At 38.8% G+C, this 24,492-nt stretch overlaps 1 protein-coding gene across 1 annotated transcript in view; it reads right to left on the bottom strand.

Annotated features, from left to right (window-relative positions):
- si:ch211-186j3.6 (neural-cadherin) overlaps positions 1 to 21,085 on the bottom strand; it is a 357,101-nt gene extending 336,016 nt beyond the window's left edge. The window contains 1 exon segment of the mRNA XM_063881691.1: positions 20,044 to 21,085. Coding sequence (XP_063737761.1) covers positions 20,044 to 21,085 — 1,042 coding nt within the window.
- Between the last annotated feature and the right edge of the window lie 3,407 nt (positions 21,086 to 24,492).

The raw sequence follows: 24,492 nt of genomic DNA, 5'->3' as shown, positions 1-24,492 counted from the left end.
AACTAATTGACAACGAATCTGTCCTCAGCCTATAATATTTTTGAAGCAACGACAGATGGTGCCAGGTTGTTGAAGCCAGAAATATTTAATTATGACAAAAGTGAAGCTGTTAGACTGCAATACAAAGGAATATTCCTGTTTGTTGACATGTACACATTGCCTATAATAGGAATTTTTAAATGAATGTATTTGTTGGTAATAACAATGAATGGTCTTCTGTGTTTTTCCAACTGTTGACTTTGTCAGTTCACGTTCCCCGTTTATTTATTTTTCTTATTCTCATTGCCAGTCCTGGCAAATACTGCCTGTTCATTGGGAATTGAATCGCTAAAACAAAGATACGACTAAAGGAAAACAACCCTTTATCATAATAATGGCAACACCTTGATAACAACATGAGACAGTAATTAATTTTCTGTTGTTTAATTTCCTTTGGATTGTTGGCTTCTCAGTCGGTGATTCCCATACCCAGGCTTTATGTTGCAAATAACAATAGTAAACCTGATATAAATCACTTCCATAGTTTATCTGGGTGACCCACCTTTCAAGGTTAGGTTCTAAAAAAATCATTTTTCCCTTTTTATCCATTTATTTATTTTCTCACATGTTAGAACTGAGCGGCCGTGGGTCTCTGACCATTCCATTTAAACTGACAAAGACTTCCACTGTGAAAAACAAATGACTCAACACTCAACAAACTTGACTTCCATACAGTCTGCCCTCATTCACCTCTGGATTTCATTCACCCATTTTAGCATTAATGAATCCATAAACCATGGCAGGCTGTGATATATTGAAATTAATCTTCCAGTTTCTTAAATCGCTGAAGTATTATATAGGCCTGCAGTCTGTAAACAAAGGAATAAAGCCAGCCTGGATTGGTTTCTAGCCCAACGCCCTATTAGCCTTAATATATTATTTCCTGCACTGCATGAGTTGAGGAGCTGCAATATCTGCTAACCAATTGACCAGATTCAACTATTGAGGTCTGAGCGATGTAATTTAAATTGATAAAGATTTAAATGTAATTTAATAAAAACGTAAGACTTAAAGGTACCCTTTTATGCAACATGCATTTTTTGCTGTCTTTTATATATGTGTCCTCGGTGTGTAAGTAGACTCACAAAGTGTCAGAAAATACAACCCTCTCTGTTTGCCTCCTTACCCACATCTCTAAATATGGGGTTAGAAACGAGCTGATCCAGAGTTGCTTCCGATATGATGTCATGACCAAAATGTGGGCTGGCTTTACATTGAATTCCTGGCAACGTCCCACCCATGTGACACGTCCCAACCTATCATCCGCAATATACAGTCGCAAGCTATATCCCCTCCGCAGCTCCTCTGTGTGTCTGAGTTCAGCAGGATGTCTGCAGGAGGGACTTAGAGTTGTTGTTTATATAATTACATATAATGTCTCTGTTCTAGTGGTAAACACTGAGAAGTGTTTCAGAAATAATGCTGGATTTGGTTTGGAACATAATATGGCGTTTAATCACAGCAGCGTTTAGGTGAGTTTCTTCTCCCGGCAAAAAACGTTCACAGAGGACAGAGGGCTGCAGGATGATGCAAAGAGGCGTGACCAGCTTCAGGTCAACTCAAAGTTAAAGCTACAGTCACAGAATTAGCATGCGGGGATGAGGCATGCTGCAATCATGGTAATCTGTTCGATATTTTGAGCAAAACCCTTCACAGACAAGTTTTGTATAGATATTGCCCTACAATATATTGTTGAAATATAACATAATAGGAGACATTTAAATGATAGACGAAGAGAATGAACAGTAGCTGGAGGAACATTTAGGTGGGATAAAATTAAAAAGGATAAACAACACAAATAGGCTGGGGAGCAATAACACAATATGGATTTGGTGTTACTTTAATAGCAGCAGGCGTATTACATATCTTACTGTTTTACATAATACAAGAGGGATTTAAGCAATATAATGATCAAGGTCACTGTCAAACACTGCACTTAATGTGAATGAATTATGTTGATTATGAAATGGCAACACAGCTGATGATACTAGCGCTAGAATATAGTGCCAAAATATAATGGTGGGATGTAAATCAAAACATAAGGCTGCTATAAAAAGCAGAGGTTAAATGAAGAGTCAAAATTCAAGTGTAGGTACTGTTGGTGCAATGCTATAAAATCAAATGTATTGCTTAGAAGTTGAACTTGATCTTGGCACAATTTCTTTCTGACAACTACGATTAATTATTCAAACAATTTTTTGGAAGACAATGTAACAAATGGACAACACATGTACACTCGGAGCAGTGTTGGGAAGGATATTTTCAAAACGTATTCCGTTACAGAAAACAGAATACATGCCCAAAATGTAATCTGTAACGTATTCCGTTACATTACCCAATCTGAGTAACGTATTCTCAATACTTGGATTACTTCCATATTGAATTTCATTTTATAAGTGTAGGAATGCGGCCATCAAATCCTGCTTACTAAACAAGCCTATTCTGGTGTGTTCTGCTGTTCCAATTGGCTGAATGTGTTAGACCCAAGTCTGCATACTACAAAAATCTAACCGCAGTCTAAGCTAACACAAGCTAATTTTAGCTAACGTTAGCTAGCAGGTCAAACGGCGCTAGTCAGAGTCTTTCAACGGCTCCATGGCTAGTAAATCAGCACATAGGATACAGATACTGTTACAACTATAAAATAGCAGGGTGACCAGTAAAACTACAGCAGATGCTTCTTCAGATTGGAGGTGGAGTCTTTGTACGCGGAAAGGAGTTTGGTTGCTGGCAAGCAGAGGTTGCACTGCACAGTTATATTTGGTTCTCCCTTCTCTTTCTTTAATGTGAAATGCTGTTTGAATTTCCAAGACAGAAACGTATTCCTGCCCTGGCTCTGTTGTGCTGGCTCCGGCTCCAGCTCTACCTCTAGCTGCTCCTCTTCTGACTCCATTGTAAGCAACTGATCACGCAATTCAAATAGGTCATTTTCATTCGTTTTCATGTTGGGGCTTCTGGGAAATGCATCAAGTTGCCTCAATTACTTTAGAGAGTGAATAACTCATGAAACAGAGAAGTACTGTCATGTAATCCATTGATTTAAACAATGTAACTGTATTCTTAATATCATCTATTGAAATTGTAACTGTAACGGAATACAGTTACTCATAATTTGTATTCTAAATACGTAACGCCGGTACATGTATTCCGTTACTCCCCAACACTGACTGGGAGCCAGTACCACTGTTATTGTTCTGTCCAGCTTTGCAAACTAATTAACAATGAAAAATGTGCTGAATTTTTCTGTCAAATATTTGGTATTTGAGGCCTGCTGTTGGATGCTTATGTTACTGTGATGATCATTGCTTCCTGTTTTGTGAGCCTGCAGTTATCTGCTTTCAGGTCTGTGACGAACAGATCACTGTTATGTGACGAGGCTTTTTCACAACTTCCCATCACTAATAGCTACAGCCTTTGGGTGGTTCTATCGAGTTAGCTGTTAAATTTGAGACAAAGTAGTACCATCAGCAGTCTATATCTCATTCTTATTTCAAAGCGAAGCGATTGCATTATGGGAAAATATTCATAACAAGTTTTGGAGTTGGATTGGAACATCAATACCACTTTGATATACTGTACTTCCGCTAAACTTGAAGCTACAGCTAGCAGCTGGTTAGCTTAGCTTAGCATGAAGATTGGATTCAGCGGGTAACAGATCGCAAGGTACCACATTTTTTGCATGTTTTTTTATACAGATTGAAACCAAGAAGGCATACAATCTTATGTATTGACTTTTAGAGATGCTGATAAGCAGATTGGTCATAGCTATGCAGAAGGACTAGCTAGCTGGTAGCAAAAGAAGGCTGTCTATTCAAGTAAGTAATCTTCTCATCCAAATCTAGGAAAGTAAACAAGCATTTTCCCAAAATGTATACTAGCAACCACATTTGAAAATGATATGTCATTAAGATGGGTGATTCAATAAATAAAAGTGGTATAATTTATGTATGCATTTTAATTCCATGTAGGCTACTGGTTCACTATTTAGAATTCCACTGCTCAAGCTGTTGGTTAAAACTCTTTTATTATAATAAACCCAATTTACCACCTGTATGTGACTTTTTTTATTTATCAAACCTCTAGAAAAGGACCACTCCTTTGGCCTCTTCATCTCGGGTGCTTCTCCTCAGTCTGTCTGCCAGTTTAGCAATCCTTTGCAGAGCAGTCTACAGGGCTTCAGTTATGAACAAAACATGATATTTCTTTACTCACCAGGTCCTGTCCTTGATCATCACTACATCACTCTGTAGTGAAGCCAGCTTGCTAACATGTTACAATCTGGCAGCAATGACCAAAACACACGTTCCCTAATCTACAGTGAATCAGTGCAATGACTGCTTGTTTCGCACATAATGGAACTGTTGTAACTGGTTTCCTCAATTGTTTTGGAAAATATCTGGAAATTAGCATTGTCATTATGCACTGCAGGGTTATTTTATATCCTTTTTTTGGATTGTGGAACATAGTTTTGTGCAGTTTGATATAAACGGTTACTCAGTTGATTTCCTTGTGCTATGCTTATAGTCACTAGGAGTTTATATTAGAGTAAAATGTTCCCAGTGATGACGTGTTAAAACACAACTGTTATGGGTCACTTTATTGATATTTTAAAAAGAATAAATATGTGAGAAATGTTTGATAAATTTACAGTGCATACGTTAACATGAGTGATTTAAAAGGCTTAAAAAGAGTTATTTAATCCAGTAAAGTAATGTGTTTACAGTGTACTTACATGGCATTTACTGTAAGAATGTTGTGATTATGCTTGTCTGTTTATAGAATAATCCTACTATTTTATTCTATAAACCTATGGATAACTGTCTTCAGAGTCTTAGTGAAAAAAGGTGTTTATCTGACAGCCCAGATACAGTACATTCAGTACACCTATTTAGGGCAGCACATACACATATGAGTAGGATTTGCCTTCCACTCTGGTTAATATCATCATATGTTATATTTTGTAACTGTTCTTGGGAAAGCAATATGACAGACTGAAAAATGTAAATGACAATTGATGGATTGTCATTTAAATGTGTACAAACTGTCTCAGTCCCCAGAAAAAGAAAATACTGATCCCTTGATTTTCCCTCTAACACCACCAAGCGTATTCAGTGATGTTTGATGTTCCACTGAACTTGTTTTCTAATATTGTATATTATGAACAAATGCCAAAAAACCAATGACCTTTAGAGAAAATGTGAATAGTTCTGTAGTGTTCGGATTTAGCATGATATATTTACCCTAGCACTTTCCATTGTAGTTGTACACACAGCTGAGATATTCCTGATTGACACTTTTTAACACTACAGAAGTACAGTTGCACAAGAAAATATGCATTGAAAAAACACTTGTAGAAGAAAAGAATAGTACAAAAAGGCATAAGCCAAGTGGAAACGATGTCCGGGACGCATTAGGAAAGTGTTATTCTGATGGGAACACTTCTCCTACAATCTTCCACCATTAGCTGGGTGACCTTTTCAAACTTTGAAAGGTTTCTTTTTTCACTGAGTGATACAAGATTCATAAAATTAAAAGCAGTCATTTGAGATGGTGCTTTCTGAAAGGTGACACATCGAAATGGCTATTGACGTGCCTAGATGCTCATATCTGACATTAAACGCTGGAAAGCTTTTAAAGTTCCAGTTCAGCATTGATGGATTGCAGGTCATGGCTGAATCAGGTTACACGCCTGTTTCCAACAATTTTCAGTCTCTGACAATGTAAGCCGTCTCTCCTGGTCTCTGCAAAACCAGTCATTTTGGTATGATTGAGAAATCTATTTAAAATAATATGACAGAGGGTTGCAGCATTTCTGTAGCTCTTTCTGTTACTAGGCAGATCCACCATAAGCTGTAATTTGGCTGTAGGTCAATTGTTTGTAAGGTTCTCTAACCGATCTGTAAAGTGTTTTACAAACATATAATCAAGAAATAGAGATCTCAATTAGAGTAGCATTTAAAATATATGTTTTTCTCCCATAATCAGGAAATTGTAATAAACACTTTGAGCATTAACATTTAACAAGAAGGTTGCCATCCTTATGAAAGCATTAACACTACCAAGCTTTAACCAATCTTGTTCATCAGCAATACACTACCAAAAAATTAATCAAACTACCGTAAATAGCAGGCTGAGCAACTGCCAATGGCTGTAAAAGAGGCAATTTGGCATGCTTCTTAGAGGGCATTACAACTTTTTTTTTTTTAAACACACTTTGAAAGCATGAGGTAGCTTAAGGTTGCCGACCCCTAGTTTAGAATATGGCCCAATTCCAACCCAGCCCATACACACTCCCTCTCTGTGACAGAGTGAACTCCCTCTGTAGTGTCACTTTCAGCTGAATAAGACTCCTTCTTTAAGGTGTGATGTTTGAATTGGTTGTCAAAGAGAACTGGATACAGTGTTCGGGCGGGAGCCGTTCATTCCCTTTGCTTTAAGACCCTAACGATTTAAATAAGGACTATACAAGTGTTAATACTGGGTAGTTTATTTAGCTAAATGAAAAATGATACGCTGCTTTACAAACTTCTCTTTCCGATGTATTTTTTGGCAAAATGACATCACAGACTAAAAAAACAAGTGTAAAACCATCATTTGGCCACTATGGAAATTTGCTTCAACAGCCGGCGCTCTTCCTGGGGGCTCGGTTAACTTAGGACCGATGAAGACTTCCTGCTGGAGGATTTAATAACTTCCTGCTGGAGGGTTTAGTAACTTCTTGTTGGCCCCCACGTTAATTTAGATTGGCACTAAATGTGTGGACCTTCAACGTGAATGAGCAAACGGAGTGGAAGTAACAGCAAGAGGTTGTAGGGGATGGATTGGAATCCAGCCTGTATAAGTCTTCAAATGTTAAAGACATTAAAAGGGTTTCACATGCATGTTTCATCTTTACATTTTCTACAGTTATCCGACATCATTCTGAAAATCTAGACTTCGTCATGCTTAAAATCCGACATGCTGCCTGAATTTCACACTTTTAACTACACATTCATTGTAAGCTCTGTACAACTGAGCTGTCTCATTTCCTGGTACCAAAGTAAAAGAAACAGCATTCCCCATTCTTCTCTGAGCTCAAAGCAGATCACACAGAAACTCTCTACCAGAGAACTATGCCAGCAACAGCACATCATGACAGTATCTGAAGCTGACAATTGGAATATCCACAAAATGCACTTGGCAAACGCTCGGCGTGGAATCATCAACCATCAAATAAAAACAACAATCGGAGATGCCTCTGGAAGCTCCATAATTGCAGTTATGCTAGTTTGCAGTCATCACAATTTCGATGATTCTTAATTACTTATTTACATAAAAGAGAAAATGAAAAAGTAATGCACTGAGGGGAATAAAGGAGTACAGAAAGGAATGACTGAAAGACTGCCATGACATGCAGAATTAGGTCTCTCTTGACCTTGTGTGTTCTGACTCATGTATTCATTTCACTTGTGAAGTATGCAATGAAATGAGCCAAAAAACACATCCAAGTGTCTTTACATTGGGTTTGTGTGGGTTAATGCAATTAACCATCCATGTGTACCCATTGTGTGTGCATACGTGTGTTTGCATAGAAGACCAAACAAGTGCTGTTTACACTCTGTGAAAGAACAAATGGATGCAGACTCTTCTTCATCTCGGTAAACAAAAGGCAAATAACATATGCAGCTTACCAGCTTCTCTTACTGCAATCTGTCTGGATACAAAATGGTAATTTAGCAAGCCATAACTCACATCAAGCACAGTGTTCATGTGAGTGAATGTCAGGGGTTTTATTTAAATAAAAGTAAATCATACCACAGTGTAGAAATATTGTCTTACAATTAGAAGTCCTGCATTCTAAATGTTACAGAATCATTGGCTGAAAAATATACTTAAGTACCAAAAATGTATGTATTATGCTGAGTTGCCACTTTTTTTTTGTAAGTCACTTTTATACAGCTGTTTTTGTTTTTTATCTTTTAAACTACATCATAATCTATTAGCTGATTTATATTTGGTATTGATTAACCAGGCAACTTTATAATCAACGAACGTCAACAAGCAACTAAGATGTTTCTTCATTTGCATGTTTTGGCACATTTGTGTTCACATAATTGCATTGCACAAGTGCAGTGCATTTCTCCTAATGGAAGTGTTTTGGGACGTTGTAAAAATGGGCACCTGTCGGCCACTTTATATTTAGTACAATATTGATCTTTACATTCTGTTCTTGTGCATATCATATTCTATTTCTGAGTATATAGACTTCTGCTTTTTATTTTTTAATGTGTTTCATTGTTTTATGTCTTATATCACTGTGTTGCATTATTGGAGGAGCTTAAAACCTTTTAATCTGAATCTTGAATCTTAAGCAATATACTGTACCTACAGTAATTACTTTCCTCTACTAGTGTATGTACATTCTGTGTGTGTGTGTGTGTGTGTGTGTGTGTGTGTGTGTGTGTGTGTGTGTGTGTGTGTGTGTGTGTGTGTGTGTGTGTGTGTGTGTGTGTGTGTGTGTGTGTGTGTGTGTGTGCGTGCGTGGCACAAATCTGTATGAGATCAACAAATAGTTGTCTTGATTAAAGCCAGCTGTTTCTCTTCATTATCCAAAGTCCCTTTGAAGCTAGAACACATACATGCACACGCACACACAATCTGCACACACGCATGCACATACAATCAAACTAGAGATGTGTTTACAGGGTGCCCACAGATTTCCAGATTTTTATTTCACATCTCCATTATATGTCTTTCAAGAAAATTACAGATGTCACCTTTTTTTGCCTGTCAAAACTCAGGCAACTAAACTGTGGTGAACACATTCTCATTTTTGATAAGAGTATAGAACAATATCAGACATGTTCTCAAGTTGTATAATTATGTTTTGCACATTATTTCCTGAAATTGCCTCTTTGTTCTTTATTTTCTCATCAACCTTTTTAATTTATGCAATAAGAACTCCAAAATTGTACTTGATTTATTTTGCGTATTGCTCTGAAATGAGCAGAGTTAACAGAATAACCATAGGGACCATCGTGAAAAAAAGGATTTATGAAAAAAAAAAAGCTATTGTAATGGTAGACTTCTATGCTAAAATAATAGATGGATCATATTTTATTGAGTCTTTTTCTGTCTTTTCGATGGATGGAAAATGTGAATTGGAGATATTTAAGTCTACAAATACTCTTAGGGATCCTTTTTTTAAAAAAGATAAAGATGTTTTGTTGTTTTTAATAGTTAACTCGTATCAACATTGCCCATATATTTTTGGATTACATTTCAATTGTATAATGAATATTCAATACATTATAAAGAAATCGTAGTATTAAATAGAAAAAAAACCTGATTAAATATTCTGTATATCTTAACATGTATGAATAATAAACCATCTTATGTTCCCTTGGAAGACATTTCAAATGATCTACTTTAACAGTCTGATCAATAGATTAAAATAGGATTAGGACTGTACTACGGTACACCTCAATTGGTTTGTGAGTTGGTAGGCAGTCTTAATAAAATACAACACTATACAGTGGGGCAAAAAAGTATTTAGTCAGCCACCAATTGTGCAAGTTCTCCCATTTAAAAAGATGAGAGAGGCCTGTAATTTTCATCATAGGTATACCTCAACTATGAGAGACAGAATGAGAAAAAAATCCAGAAAATCACATTGTAGGATTTTTAATGAATTTATTTTCAAATGATTGTGGAAAATAAGTATTTGGTCAATAACAAAAGTTCATCTCAATACTTTGTTATATACCCTTTGTTGGCAATGACAGAGGTCAAACATTTTCTGTAAGTCTTCACAAGGTTTCCACACACTGTTGCTGGTATTTTGGCCCATTCCTCCATGCAGATCTCCTCTAAAGCAGTGATGTTTTGGGGCTGTCGCTGGGCAACATGGACTTTCAACTCCCTCCAAAGATTTTCTATGGGGTTGAGATCTGGAGACTGATTAGGCCACTCCAGGACCTTGAAATGCTTCTTACGAAGCCACTTCTTCGTTGCCCTGGCGGTGTGTTTGGGATCATTGTCATGCTGAAAGACCCAGCCACGCTTCATCTTCAGTGCCCTTGCTGATGGAAGGAGGTTTTCCCTCAAAATCTCACGATACATGGTCCCATTCATTCTTTCCTTTACACGGATCAGTCGTCCTGGTCCCTTTGCAGAAAAACAGCCCCAAAGCATGATGTTTCCACCCCCATGCTTCACAGTAGGTATGGTGTTCTTTGGATGCAACTCTGCATTCTTTCTCCTCCAAACACGACGAGTTGAGTTTTTACCAAAAAGTTCTATTTTGGTTTCATCTGACCATATGACATTCTCCCAATCCTCTTCTGGATCATCCAAATGCCCTCTAACAAACTTCAGACGGGCCTGGATATGTACTGGCTTAAGCAGGGGGACACGTCTGGAACTGCAGGATTTAAGTCCCTGGCGGCGTAGTGTGTTACTGATGGTATCCTCTGTTACTTGGGTCCCAGCTCTCTGCAGGTCATTCACTAGGTCCCCCCGTGTGGTTCTGGGAGTTTTGCTCACCGTTCTTGTGATCATTTTGACCCCACGGGGTGAGATCTTGCATGGAGCCCCAGATCGAGGGAGATTAGCAGTGGTCTTGTATGTCTTCCATTTTCTAATAATTGCTCCCACAGTTGATTTCTTCACACCAAGCTGCTTACCTATTGCAGATTCAGTTTTCCCAGCCTGGTGCAGGTCTACAATTTTGTCTCTGGTCTCCTTTGACAGCTCTTTGGTCTTGGCCATAGTGGAGTTTGGAGTATGACTGTTTGAGGTTGTGGACAGGTGTCTTTTATACTGATAACGAGTTCAAAAAGGTGCCATTAATACAGGTAACGAGTGGAGGACAGAGGAGCCTCTTAAAGAAGAAGTTACAGGTCTGTGAGAGCCAGAAATCTTGCTTGTTTGTAGGTGACCAAATACTTATTTTACCGAGGAATTTACCAATGAATTCATTAAAAATCCTACAATGTGATTTCCTGGATTTTTTTTTCTCATTCTGTCTCTCATAGTTGAGGTATACCTATGATAAAAATCACAGGCCTGTCTCATCTTTTTAAATGGGAGAACTTGCACAATTGGTGGCTGACTAAATACTTTTTTGCCCCACTGTATATGTATAAATGACTCTACTTTCCTATAAAGATCACACACTATATACTGTAGGTATGATGCTCGTCTGTTTTGCACCAGGGAGTCCACAGGCAGCATTTAATTACACAAAGATGACAGCTCTTAAATGGAACCAAGGATTCTTTTCCACTTTTAAAATTAAAGACACATCTTCGGACTTGGCATGACAGTAACAGGAAATAATTAGAGAAGACAAAAGGAAGGAAAAGTAATTGAACCTTTCAATTCACTGATAGTGGCAGTCTGCCAGCTCAGACTAGATTTCAAAAACACACTTTACACAACTTGCAAAGGATTTCTAAATGTTGTATAGCACTTCTCTGGCTGAAGCTAAGAAGTGACATATGGCTGTGATTAAAAACTGCAGCAATTTGGAACAAAGACAACGTACAAACATGATTAAAAAAAAAAGTCAATTTGGAAACAAATGGAATTAGTTTAATTCAAGCCAAGTGGTACACATTTCCTTTAGTTCTCAAACAAAACAGCACTATTGATATTAAAGGAGACATCATGGTATTCATACATTTATTCTGGGCTTCTACGAGAATGTGTTTACAGGATTTAAATGATTAAAACCCACAAATGTTTTCTCATAATGTCTGAATATACCTGTGTTTATAATCCTTCCGAAGCGCTCAATTTAAGCAGTGTCTCATTAAGGCCCCGCCCCTTAAAAAGCCAAGTCTTATCTGATTGGCTTGTAAAAAAGACTGCAATGGTAGTAATATATTCTAATGACCCTAAATAGGAAGATGATCTGAATCTGTATGGTTTCTGAATTATTTTAGGATATATATGAACATGATAGGTGTCCTTTAACACTAAAACAAATGGGTCCCTGTGATGTGAATGCTTTGCTTATAGCGCTCACCCCACTGAGAATCATCCCACCAGCTTATTTTGATTGTATTTCTACAGCCCAATAACACAATTTCCACATATTTCACTGTTGCTTAATTGCAAATGAATGACGAAAAAAATAAATTATATATAGACCAAACAATATATATTGTTGTGCAGTGATGACGAACTATTTGTAGGCCGACCCAGAAGTCAGCATCTCAAGGGAAGCCACGACTAGAGCATTTCCGTATTGTATTTCAGTATATTGCAGAAAATTTGCCCTGTCGCAACACATATGTATGATACTTAACACGCTTTTGTTCAGCCGGATATTCTCCGCACATTGACACCACTTAGTGATTTTTGATGCGTAAATGTAATCGGCAGGAAATAAGAACCGAACGCAATGCTATAAACAAACTACATCACGGTCGCATGGCATCAGCACTGCAAAGCTGAGGTGTTTCGGCATGATGAGGTTTAGTAGTTTATTAAGAAACTTTTTTGCAACTTTTGTTTTTATGACACAGAAGCTTCGGACATTAACAGGTAGAGTATTTACTGATGTTTTGTATGTTGTTGAACAAACCGTGAAAATCTGCAACAGTGGCAAAACCACAAGATCACAATTGGTGAAGATATTTAAACGTGTTTTTCATATTGCAGTCTGCACTTAAAATGTGAGGTTTGTTACACAGCTCAAACCAGTGTACTAGGATTTTCAGGGTTTGGCAGACCAAAAATGACAAGAGAATATTGGACTCTCATGTGGCGGGAGTCCACCTGTCGCTCTGTTCCTCTCAACTGTGAAGGGGAGAATTCAATCGTTAATTGGTTTGGTATAAACTCTTTTAATATTCTATTCTTTAACATGATGTGTGTCTCCTGCCAAAGAGGCTGCCAGAGGAAGCTACCAGAAGAATGTATTTGCAACAGAGAACAATTATAATTATCAAAAAATCAATTCAATGGACTCTTGTCTGTTGAATGCAGTGTTAGCTGGCTAGAAAATATGAAAACTATAGAAGGTGGCAACATAGATTCAAATAATCCGATAAAAAGTAGTGGAAAATATTGTGTGTGGCAATTTCAAAGGGCAAAGCGTTTAAGATGGACTAACGATAAGAATCACGTAACTAATTAACCAAATTCCTATTTTCATTATTCCTTATACCGAAAGGAGTCACTGCAGTCAAGGAACATTGTCAGATTGGCTGCTTTAGATGGGAGGAATAACCTTTGTGGGAAATTAATTTAGAATTGACTTGGTGCTCTTTTGGGTGTTGGCACATTATTAAATGACTTTTGAAAATGAAAGGACAGGGATATCAAAGGCTAAATGTGTTCGGATACACATACGTTTGTCAGGGAAATAAACAAGCAGGGAGTAATTTCTTGGTTGAAATTAAGAGGGACTGTGCATTTAAATCAACCCTGATGAAAAAAACAACCTGGGCGACATGTAATAATGCACAGAGGCAGGCTATTTTCTCTCACTAACTGTAGGGAAGTATTCCTTCTTAGGAGATTTAGCCGTATCTGAAACATAACCTAATCTAATATCTTATTCCAACCCTTACCCTTACACTCAAGAAACAACTCAAGAACTCAACTCTTTGCTCAAAAATGTAATGATTTACTTTGAGGGTCGTTGATGTCTTACCCTCAATTGGGAGGTAAGTAGTGGGATTGATGTCCCAACAATAGGCGTAATTCACAGAAAGTCCTTGAGAAAAAAAATCCATCTTTAAACCCAATTACACTGTTTTGAAAAAGTTCCTGACATTCACCAATGTTTTCGTTTCTGGGATGCTTTCATGCATTAGAACAGAAAACAACAAAAACACCCAAGAACATTGTTTGGTGACATGTGGTAATTAAAACCCTGATTGGTCAGTCCCAGGTCTGCATCAGTTGATGTGTTACACTACGTTCTGCTGAGCTCGTGTGATTAACGTGTTCGAAAGCTGGTTATTCAGTGATTTCTTATCTTTTCTTTAAATCAAAAAAAAAAATGTATATTTGATTTTTGCAGCAAATTTTGGAGGGCAGTATCGAGTATTGATAAGCAGTATTGGTATCAGTATTAGTTTTGATGAAATCCTAACGATACCATCCCTATCTAGCATTTCTATCTATCTATCATTTTGTTACATTCGTAATTATATTAGGATCTTTTAAAACAAATAAATGACACCCTTACACTTTATAAGTAAGAGTAAGCAAGGGTAATATCTTCCAGGAATATATTGCATATCCACAACAATCATTTGAAGAGTTGTTTGTATTTATTTTGGAATGAAATACTCCTGGTTCTTTAGACTTTCTGTTTGTGTTTCAGTTTCAGTGTGTGCACATAGCCTTGCAGTCTTTAATGTGGATTGACAGATTGTTTACCTGTTAATTCGGATCAGTGGATCAATTTCAGAGGACAATGAGACGCATCGTTAAAGGAACAAAGATTCTAACAACCTGCGGTTCAAAAACAAGTCATGAATCAGTGTAGACTGTCAATAGAACCTTTCTCAAGAACAGATTCTAGCAAACACTAACAATATACTCTGAAGCCCATTCTGTAGGTAACGGCTGTAAAGTAACCTTCCCAACTACTTGTGAATTGGACCACATTTAAAGACAAGAACACGTGATCTCAGAACCTTATATGCAACACTACGAGACACAATACACACTTCTGTACCTCGAAGAATCCTGTCTCCATCGCTGTGTTAAACTGTGCCTCCACTCAAACTAAATCCCTGGAGGGAGAGGGGAAATAAGAAGGGAAAAGTAAGAGAGCAAGAGGGGGGGAAAATGAGACGGAGAGAATGAGATGGGATTATGGGGATAATGCGAGCAGATGTTTGGAGTTCGAGGCTTCGGCAGGACTCTCCACTCCAAACGGATTAAAAGCAACTTCAACAGAGCCACCGAAATCCCGACGGAGGCTGCGTTTCCTCAAACCATAGACACCCGGCTGAGCTCGCCCCCCCCCCCCCCGCAGACACCCTCAGATAAGCCCGGAAATGCCAATGTCCCGCCTTTTATCATGGCACGGAAAACAGTAAGGTCAGGCAATGTAGTTCAATCCACTGCCTCTCAAACACATAAAAGGTTGGGAATTAAATTTTTTAAAACCCTTCCAGTCAGGAAACATTTATGCTGATCATCTCTTTAAACTTTGTATCAGCATGGATCCTTTTAGAGCAAAACACATCCCAACTCACAGATGTAACCTGATTCAATCATCCATAGCACTGCAGGGATTTGGCCACATAAGCAACAATATGTCACGTTCCACCATTCAAATACATTAGAACTAATTGTACACTTAACTTAAGTTAATTAGTTGATTTAGGAGCAGGTCCAAGCCTTAAAGACGCATCCTCACCTTTTCTGTTCTATTCATCCATTCCCCTTCCTACCCCTTCCTTATCCATATCCATTCATTCACCCCTCCCTCCCTACACAACTCCCTCTATCCCTTTAACCATCCCTACATCCCTTCATATTTCCCTTCAACCATTCATCCCTACAACGAAAAAATATAAACATTGACTTTAATTTTGAATATATTATTTTAACAAATTTCAAATAACAGTATGAGGTTAGTTGAAAGCAATAATATTAAGCAGAACCTAATTTGTTTTATTTAAACTTGATATTATAGCTTTCAACTAACCTAATACAGTTATGTGAAATCTGTTAATTAAAGTCAATGTTTCATTTTTTTCAGTGTACCTCCCTACACCACTTCAAACCTTCCTACAACCCTTTATCAATTCAACCATTTGTCCTTCCCTACATCCTTTCATCCCTCCCTCACTGATGAAACATGGACCTTAATTAAATGTATTATGTCAAGATTCCACATAACTGTATCAGGCTAGTTGAAAGCAATAATATTAAGTTGAACCTAATATTTTATAATTTAAACTTCAACTAACCTATTAAAATGATGTGGAATCTGTTGACATAATACAACTTTTCAGTTTTTTAGTGCTCCATCCGTTATCCTTCACTCCTTTCAGCCTTCCCTTCCTACAACCCTTCAATCATTCATTTGTTCTCCCCTTATCTCTTTTCTTTTAATCTTGCACATACCTTTGTCTCATTCTAGGTACCGTCTGGGGGGGCTTGTACTCAGATCAGGCAGGAACACACCTGCGACAGAACCCCCCACAATGAAATTCCCCATCCTCCATGACTTTAGTTTGTTCTCCAGAATGTCCCTCATCCTTCTTCACCTCTCCGCTGACATTCAATATATCTTGTTAAATAAGTCTTTGACCACCATTTTGTTGTGGTGTGGTCCTTGTGAGTGAATACCCAACCCAAGCTTATTGTTTGTGGTCGGATGTGGCTGGATTACACATCAACACGCACCTCCTATACAGGGGACTTTCTTTTTATGAAAATAAAGATGAAACGTCTGTCACTGCCTCTCATGCATAGCATTTGCATATTTTTAAGAAATTGACAATAACATGGTTTTTCGTCCACCAAATACCGACAATTCATTCTGCACCAGAATGTTATTATCCCAGCTGTCTCCCGTGTGTGTGATTCCTGTTAATTTGGAAGAAAAATATAATGACATAGTTTGCCAGAAAAGATAAAACTAGTTTGGCTTGCGGGGAAAAACATCATCCACTAAATGCACCTCATCGGCTGGTTGCTTGAAATTTAAAAAGTTTGGAGACCTGCCTCAGAAGAAGGCCTCTTGGGTGAATTTGAATGCAACTAATAGCCTCTTTAAAAACAAACAGCAGCTGAAAGATAGATGTGATGCTCTTTGAAGGAACTCAGAAGATGTGGTAATACTGCGAAAGTAAAGGCTCATATCAAAGGTATTACTCTTTAGATTTTTCCATCAGTATTAATAAGTCCGACAAGGAAATGATCGGGACAAAAAGCAAACATTGTCCCTGGAAGTGTATACTTTGTGTGGCAAGAGCAGGCTCAGCTTCCTTCCTACATCACAAAAGTTCAAATTACTCATACCAGAAATACAACTAGTCAAACCCCCACCCCCCCTGGGTTACAATTAGGGTCAAGTACAGGTTACCTGTCTTCAAGCAACGAGCAGCGGAACTGTTCTACCAGGCAAGTTAAACACCCTAAAACTATAGCCACTGGCGTTACTGTGGAAAGGCATGCATTGTAAAGCAATTTAATAATCAACTAATTGTTCATTTTTCCATGAAAAATGACAACAAATTATGTTTGTCTGTCCTTTCACAGAACAAAGATCCTGAGTATATTGGTGCATGAATTAACACAAGGGAATAATAAAGTTGTAAATACAATTTGAAATATATATTTACTAAAATAAATGTTTACAATCAATAAAACTTATGCAAAGAACATCTCAAGAATCAAAAATTGTCCAGAATATCAAGAATTTAAGTGGCAGACCTGTGCCATTTTAAAGGGTAGCCTTAAACAAAATATGCAAAAAAATGCATATTATCATTTATTTGTGCTCATATGTGCTTCTGATGTGCTTTGAATTGTGTTACGTTCTGTAATTGTGTTTCTGTCTGTGCCTATATGTGTTCTTGTATGTCTTAATTTATTGCCACCAACCTGCCAGGGACTGCATATGAAATTCAGACTTTGTCGCTAAATTTGCCACATTTACATAATGGACTCAAGTGCTGATGTTAATTAATATGTATTTTCCCTGTTTAATAAATAAACAATGTAGAAATAAAGAATAGTGTCTAATATATACATTATGCTCTAGTCTCTTGTTTTAAAGCTTATCAGCCTTATGTTTCATACATGTATTCGTTTGAATCAGGCTGCGTGTTGACTCTCTGTCTCTGCTCCTGCTTTTTCCGCAGGTGATAATTAACCTGTTGGTGCTTTGGCCGTTCGGCGCCCCGCTTCCACCCTGACATCCCAGCATCTGTTGCTGCTGGCAGCGTCAAGGCAGCAGACACAACAACACGGCCATAATTTATCCAAGCACATGAATCATCATCAACGCTGATGAATGTTACTCAGTTTAACCTCTATTGTAAACAGCAGGCACTCCGACACTGCTTAGCCTGAGCTCTCATGGACTGCAGGACCCGAGCTGGTTAGTGTGAGGTCGTCTGAATACTGATGCTGGGAACTGATGTAGCTATGGTTAGCGCTAGGCGAGACACTTTGTGTTGAAAAGTGGTGCGACTATAGGGGTTTGAAGATTTTTCAATGGTCTTCAACATATACACTTTCAGGCAAGATAGAAACTCAGTGGTGTAAAGTAACTAAGAACATTTACTGAAGCATTCTACTTAAGTACAATTTTAGGAGACTTACTTTACTTAAGTATTTCATTTTCTTTCTACTTCTACTCCACTACAATTCCGAGGTAAATGGTGCACTTTTACTTCACTACATTTATTCAATACCCTTGGTTACTTTACATATTAGGATTAATGATGTGAAATATAATCAGCCCTTAAATCAGACTTTAGTTCACCTGGAGTAAATTCAGCAGCTACCCTGCAGTATACAGAGCCATTCAAACTAGCTGCACCTTTACCAGCTCTGAGAACACTTTAATGATCAATCATTATAAAACATATCAGAGATATTATTCTGAAATGGACCAATCAAACAATGACTACTTTTACTGTCACTACTTTAAGTACATTTGGATGAGAGTACTTTCTACTTTACTTGAGTAACATTTTGAATGCAGGACTTTTACTTGTAACAGCATATTCCTACACTCTGGTACTTATACTTTACTCAAGTACAAGACCTGAGTACTTCTCCCTCCTCTGGAAAAAACATAAGGAACTATATCAGGAAATGTTGTCTCCCAGCATTGTATTACTTAAATATATATCTGAGCTTTTTTCATTTGTTATTCAACATTTATTGTAGTAAGTTATTTTTCAGAATATTTTGTAGACATACTATTAATAAATCAGCTATTTAAAAACAAGGTTTCGACACAATTACAAAAAATAACTCACTATATAACTAACATATTACGTATTAACACAAAACCTCCGTTGGAAATAATCTTAACATTCAAATGTGATGTGAACTCATAAGGTCATCCACTGTGGAATCTAATGGGCCAAATAATATGTTTGGAAAACTGTGGCGTTTAACCCGAAGCAAACATTTCGCTCTGTCCGTTTAAAGACTCAGCAGCCACGCCCACTACAGGTGGAGAGTGACGTCATACGTCCAGCCAGAAAACGGTGAAGCTGTGTATCAACACACGATTACACAAACAGCTCTAAATAATATAAAAACAAATCTTATAGCATACTCTAACCATACATTTAAATATGGGATACAATCAACTTAAAACATCCAAAACTCCTCCTGCTAAATAGTTTCTCAAGTTGTCTCAGCACGTTTTTTACATTCTAAACACTTGTTTTTGAGAACCTTATTAGCAAATCTCCATGTTAGATGGGGCTTTTTTGGGCAACACAATTTTACACATCTGTCAATTAAAGTACTTAGATAACAAAGGTGTAGAGTGTTGACTTAACATGTATTGAGTCCTATGGTATCCAGGGAATTCACTCAAGGGATCATTGGAACTGTAGGCCCAGTTCTAGAAAGGAAAGTGCATTTTGTATTACATCCCATTATAATCACAATTGATGTGAATCCAGATTAGGCTCTTTTCAATACGTTTCATATCTTTGCAAATTTACGCACATCTACTACGTGACAAATTCAATCAAATTATATATGAACAGAAACATTTCTGCTCATTGCGTGAAGTGCCTCCCAGGGAGTGCACACCAGAACCTCAGTATGCTGTTCTGCTCAACACCGTACCTCACTTTTTCTCTCACAAACACAGCGGTTCTCTCTCTCTCTCTCTCTCTCTCTCTCTCTCTCTCTCTCTCTCTCTCTCTCTCTCTCTCTCTCTCTCTCTCTCTCTCTCTCTCTCTCTCTCTCTCTCTCTCTCTCTCTCTCTCTCTCTCTCTCTCTCTCTCTCTCTCTCTCTCTCTCTCTCTCTCTCTATCACACATACACACACGTGTGTTCGCTCACCTCTCTTATCCTGCACTTTGACGCTGATCTCCACCAGAGGCTCCGTCTCTCGGTCCAGTTTCCGTGATATCACTATATCCCCGCTGTCCCGGCTCACGCTCACCGGTGAGCTCTCCGCGTCCGGCTCCACCAGCTCAAATGATGCCGCCTGAAACCTCACCGGGTTCAGGTTCATCACCACTGACCCGATCCCTGCGTCCTCGGACACGTTGATTAAAACGGGGCTGTCTGACTCCAGCACTGACCTGGACCTTCGCGCTGGCACTTTCATTTGCGATCTACCCTGCTGGGTGTTTAAAGAGGGCAACACGGGCCACTGGCGCGGATTGATCTCCACATCTATACACTTGCTCGTGCGAGGTGGCCACCCGCGGTCCCGAGCAAACACTTTAAACTTAATCGGTTCATCCAGACCGAGGATGGAGTCCACCAGGAGAATGTCTCCGGTTTTGGGCACTATGTAGAAACTCCCGTTCTTGGGCAAGGCGAAGTAGATGAGCTCTGCGTTCTTACCGCTGTCACGGTCCCGCGCAGTCACCGTGTAGATAGCCGTGCGAAGCGCAGTGGCATCATCCAGGCTCAGCTTCACATCATTCCCAGTGAAAGTGGGCTGGTGGTCGTTGGTGTCCAGGACGTCCACCTTGATGGACGCAACCTCAGTGACAACCGGGGACTCCCCTTCAACTTCCCGGGAGAGTCCCGAGCATTGCCCGCAGCATAACCCGAGACTAAGCGCGTAATCACCCCGCTCCTCCCGATCCAAAACCGCAGAAGTCTTGAGTAAAATATGCCCCCGTTTGTTGTGCGCAAAGACCCTGAAATTTTCGCTCCCGTCTCCCAGTAGTTTAAAGTGCGGCGCAAATTCCCCGGTACCACACAACCGCTGCGAGTTGAGACGCTTCAACGGGACACTCAGTCCATTGACCCGCAGTCCCGGAGATGAGTTTTCAAAAACATGGCCATGGAAGAAAGGCACCTGGTCCACGGTCCTGTTCCCGTGAGCGCACGAAACCAAAAAAGGTAGAAACGCGACCCAAATCATGACTGGATATCTCACTGGATCCACTGAACTAAAGCGCTCGTGTCAAGCCAAAATCCATGGGTGCACTTGATCCGTGGGGGATAATTATCCTCCTTGCCTCTACGATCCAAAACTTCCATTAAATTTGAACGCGGATATGTTTGACACCATACTTCATGTCGACAGAGAACTTTGTCTCTGTGTGTGGGTTCTCCCTCTACTGCTCCTCTCTGTCTGCTGTCTCACGAGCAGCGCTGTGTGTCTCTGCGCGTCCCAGGGAAAAAAAAAATCCTTTTTAGCAGCTCGAGTGCGCGCTTACCGCCGTTCCTTTCCTCGCACTCTTTTCTCGTGCGTTCTTTCCGATACACTTAATCCGTCTTGCATTCGAGTTGCTGCACACTGCGCACAGCCGTGCACCAACTCGCTGTACAGATGGATCAGCCCTGTTATTAACGTGAATCTGTGCCACTCAGAATGCACGGGTGGGACGTGGTTCATCGCACAGAACCGGCTGCTTTACGCATGCATGGCCAGAGCATCCAGACGCAATGCATCTGAGAGAGTGATGCAGCGGGAGTAGATTCTCTTATCGGGAATAAACTTCTCAGCAAGAGGGCTGCGAGTGCTCACTTGCATTGCCAATATCCTGCACTTGTGTGCGTGTGTGTGTGTGTGTGTGTGTGTGTGTGTGTGTGTGTGTGTGTGTGTGTGTGTGTGTGCGTGTGTGTGTGTGTAAGGGGGGATCCTGGGGGAAGCAACGCCGACCTCCCTTCTCCCACTGATCAATGCCGAGTCCTGTACTTCCAGATCCATCACTCACAATCCAATAACGCGTCAGTCCATCGGATTAAAATAATGTAAAATCGATTATCTTAAAACGCCTCCAGGGGGGGCGAAGAGAAAATAAAGGCTGTACAGCTCCAGGCAAGGACTCCATGAGCTGTCTTTATGTCACAGCAGAAGTGTCTTATTTAAATCTGTTCATCGCACACTGGCTTTTTGTTATGAAGCGTTTTGTCTCAAGGGGTGCCCAGACAAAATGAAAAAGAGTTTCCAATTCAATATAACAGATATTCACATACTTATCCCCTACATACAATTCAAATGGAGAAGCCTCTTCTCACATGGATCCCTGCTAATAAATCTCCAAAGCATGCTGCACGATCATTATCCCATCCAGCAGCAGTCTTCTTTTTCTCTTTTTTGTGTGCTGTTTGAACTCCTACTCACTAAAACACTGCAACCTGTGCAGTTTTGAGAAAGTTTCAAATCAGCAGCGTTTGAAACTTTCAGACTTTAAAACCAAAACTGTGTTCATACATTTCTGTTAAAGAAGTTTGGGACTGTGTGGGACTGAATTTCCATCAGCGATTAGCATAACATTTAAACATCCGGATGTAACAAGAGGTGTTAGATAATGCCATCTACCTTGACTTTGTTTATACCATCAAACACTTCAGGCCTTCATTCAACCCTTAAATGGTTTGGCAGGCTGTGTCCATGGGTAAAATGGGTGTAATAACATTGTAATTACAGTGTAATATTGGTGTTAACTTTATATAACTGTATTGGTGTTACATAGTTGCAATATTGGTTTAAAAACAGTGTTAAATATGTGTAATAATAGAGTATCATGGGTTTAAAATGGGTGTAACAACAATCCAAATACGGTATAATAACAGTGTAAAATAGGTGTTACATGGGTAAAATAATGGTGTAATAAGGGTGTAGTAAATAATGGCATAATAATGGTGTAACAAAGGTGTAATATGGGTGCAATTTAGAAAAATAGCAATCAATTAATTTTTCAAATTATGTATACGTGATTGTGCATTTAAGGGTTGATACATGGGTACAAAGGGAATTGCTTTTTTAATGAGTTAATGTTGTATAAAGCAGTTTGTGGCCTTGGCTAAACTATTTTCCTACTTGAAGCACATAAAAGGTGCCTTCATTTCATTTGTTTAAGGCATGTTTACTTTCTGTAAAATGAGCGACCATATCATCTCTAGTTACTCATTATCTTAGCCAACAGGCACACATTTTCACCTTGTTTCATAATTCCTGATAATATGTTTTGCTGAGTAATAGTTAAACCACATTTTATTTATAAGTTAACAATTTAAAGTCAGATATTAAAGCTTTTAATTAGTGATTTGTTTTGATGCAATGCCTGATACATACATTACATTATGGGAGGGGGGCAATTATATTATGTAGAAGTCTTCAGGGGAAGTACCACTTATAAATATTCCATATGACTTGCTTTTAATACACTTCATCAAACCTATAACCAGAATTGGGGTGTAATTGATTACTTGTAATGGGATACAATAAAAGATAATTATATCCCCCTTACCGTTACATGAAAAAATACGTAGTCAGAATATTTACACATTTTTTAAGATTGGGGGTTAGGGTTACAATGTTATCAGATGTTATCTCTTCTCTGTAAGCTGTTCTTTTCTGGAGGCTAATACTTTAAGTGTGAATCTTTACACCTACTGCCTGCATCTGCTTTATTTGTTCTTTCTTTGGTTGATTTGTTCTGTTTTTGATTCAGTAGGTGAACCTATATGTTCATACATTAGTGTGTGAGCTTAACTGGGTGTATCAAACTAAAACGGAGCATGTTCAGCTCAGATTTTATTTCTGCTTTGTTAAACTGTGTATAGGCTACTGCCTGAATATGTTTGAAGGTCTCCTATTATCAAAGTCAAAGTCCACTTTATTGTCAAAGTTTCCACATGTGTTATACATACAGAACATTGAAATACTGTTTCTGGCAGTCCCACAATGCAAATATAAAAGAACATATAACATAAAAAGAAATTATGCGATATTTGAACAATATAGGGCCATAGCTATACAAAACATGTCTGTGAAGTGTTTTGCTCAAAATACCAAACAGATCACCCATTGCTGCATGCCTCATCCCCCTCTATTTCAGCCCTGTTCCTGAAGTGCTGATTCTGCGACTGGCTTTGAATTTGAGCTGAGCTGAAGCTGGATACACCCCTTTGCAGCGTCATGCAGCTCTCTCTCCTCTGTGAAAGAAACTCAGTTTACTGCTGCCGTGATTAAACCCCATATTATGTTCCAAACCACATCAAGCATTATTTCTGAAACACTTCTCAGTGTTTACCACTAGAACAGAGACATTATATGTATTATATAAACAACAACTCTAAGTCCCTCCTGCAGACATCCTGCTGAATACACAGACACACAGAGGTGCTCAAGGGGATTCAGCTCGCGACTGTATATTGCGGACGATAGGTGTCTCCCCGGTGTGCAAGTAGACTCACAAAGTGTCAGAAAATACAACCCTCTCTGTTTTTCTCCTTACCCACATCTCTAAAAATGGGGGTACAAACGAACTGATCCAGATTAGCCGTTCTTATGAGGCAATATAGCAAACGTGGGCT

This window comes from Eleginops maclovinus, chromosome 4, assembly GCF_036324505.1.
Source record: "Eleginops maclovinus isolate JMC-PN-2008 ecotype Puerto Natales chromosome 4, JC_Emac_rtc_rv5, whole genome shotgun sequence".
Classification (NCBI taxonomy): Eukaryota; Metazoa; Chordata; class Actinopteri; order Perciformes; family Eleginopidae; genus Eleginops; species Eleginops maclovinus.
This window is presented reverse-complemented; position numbering and strand designations above follow the sequence as displayed.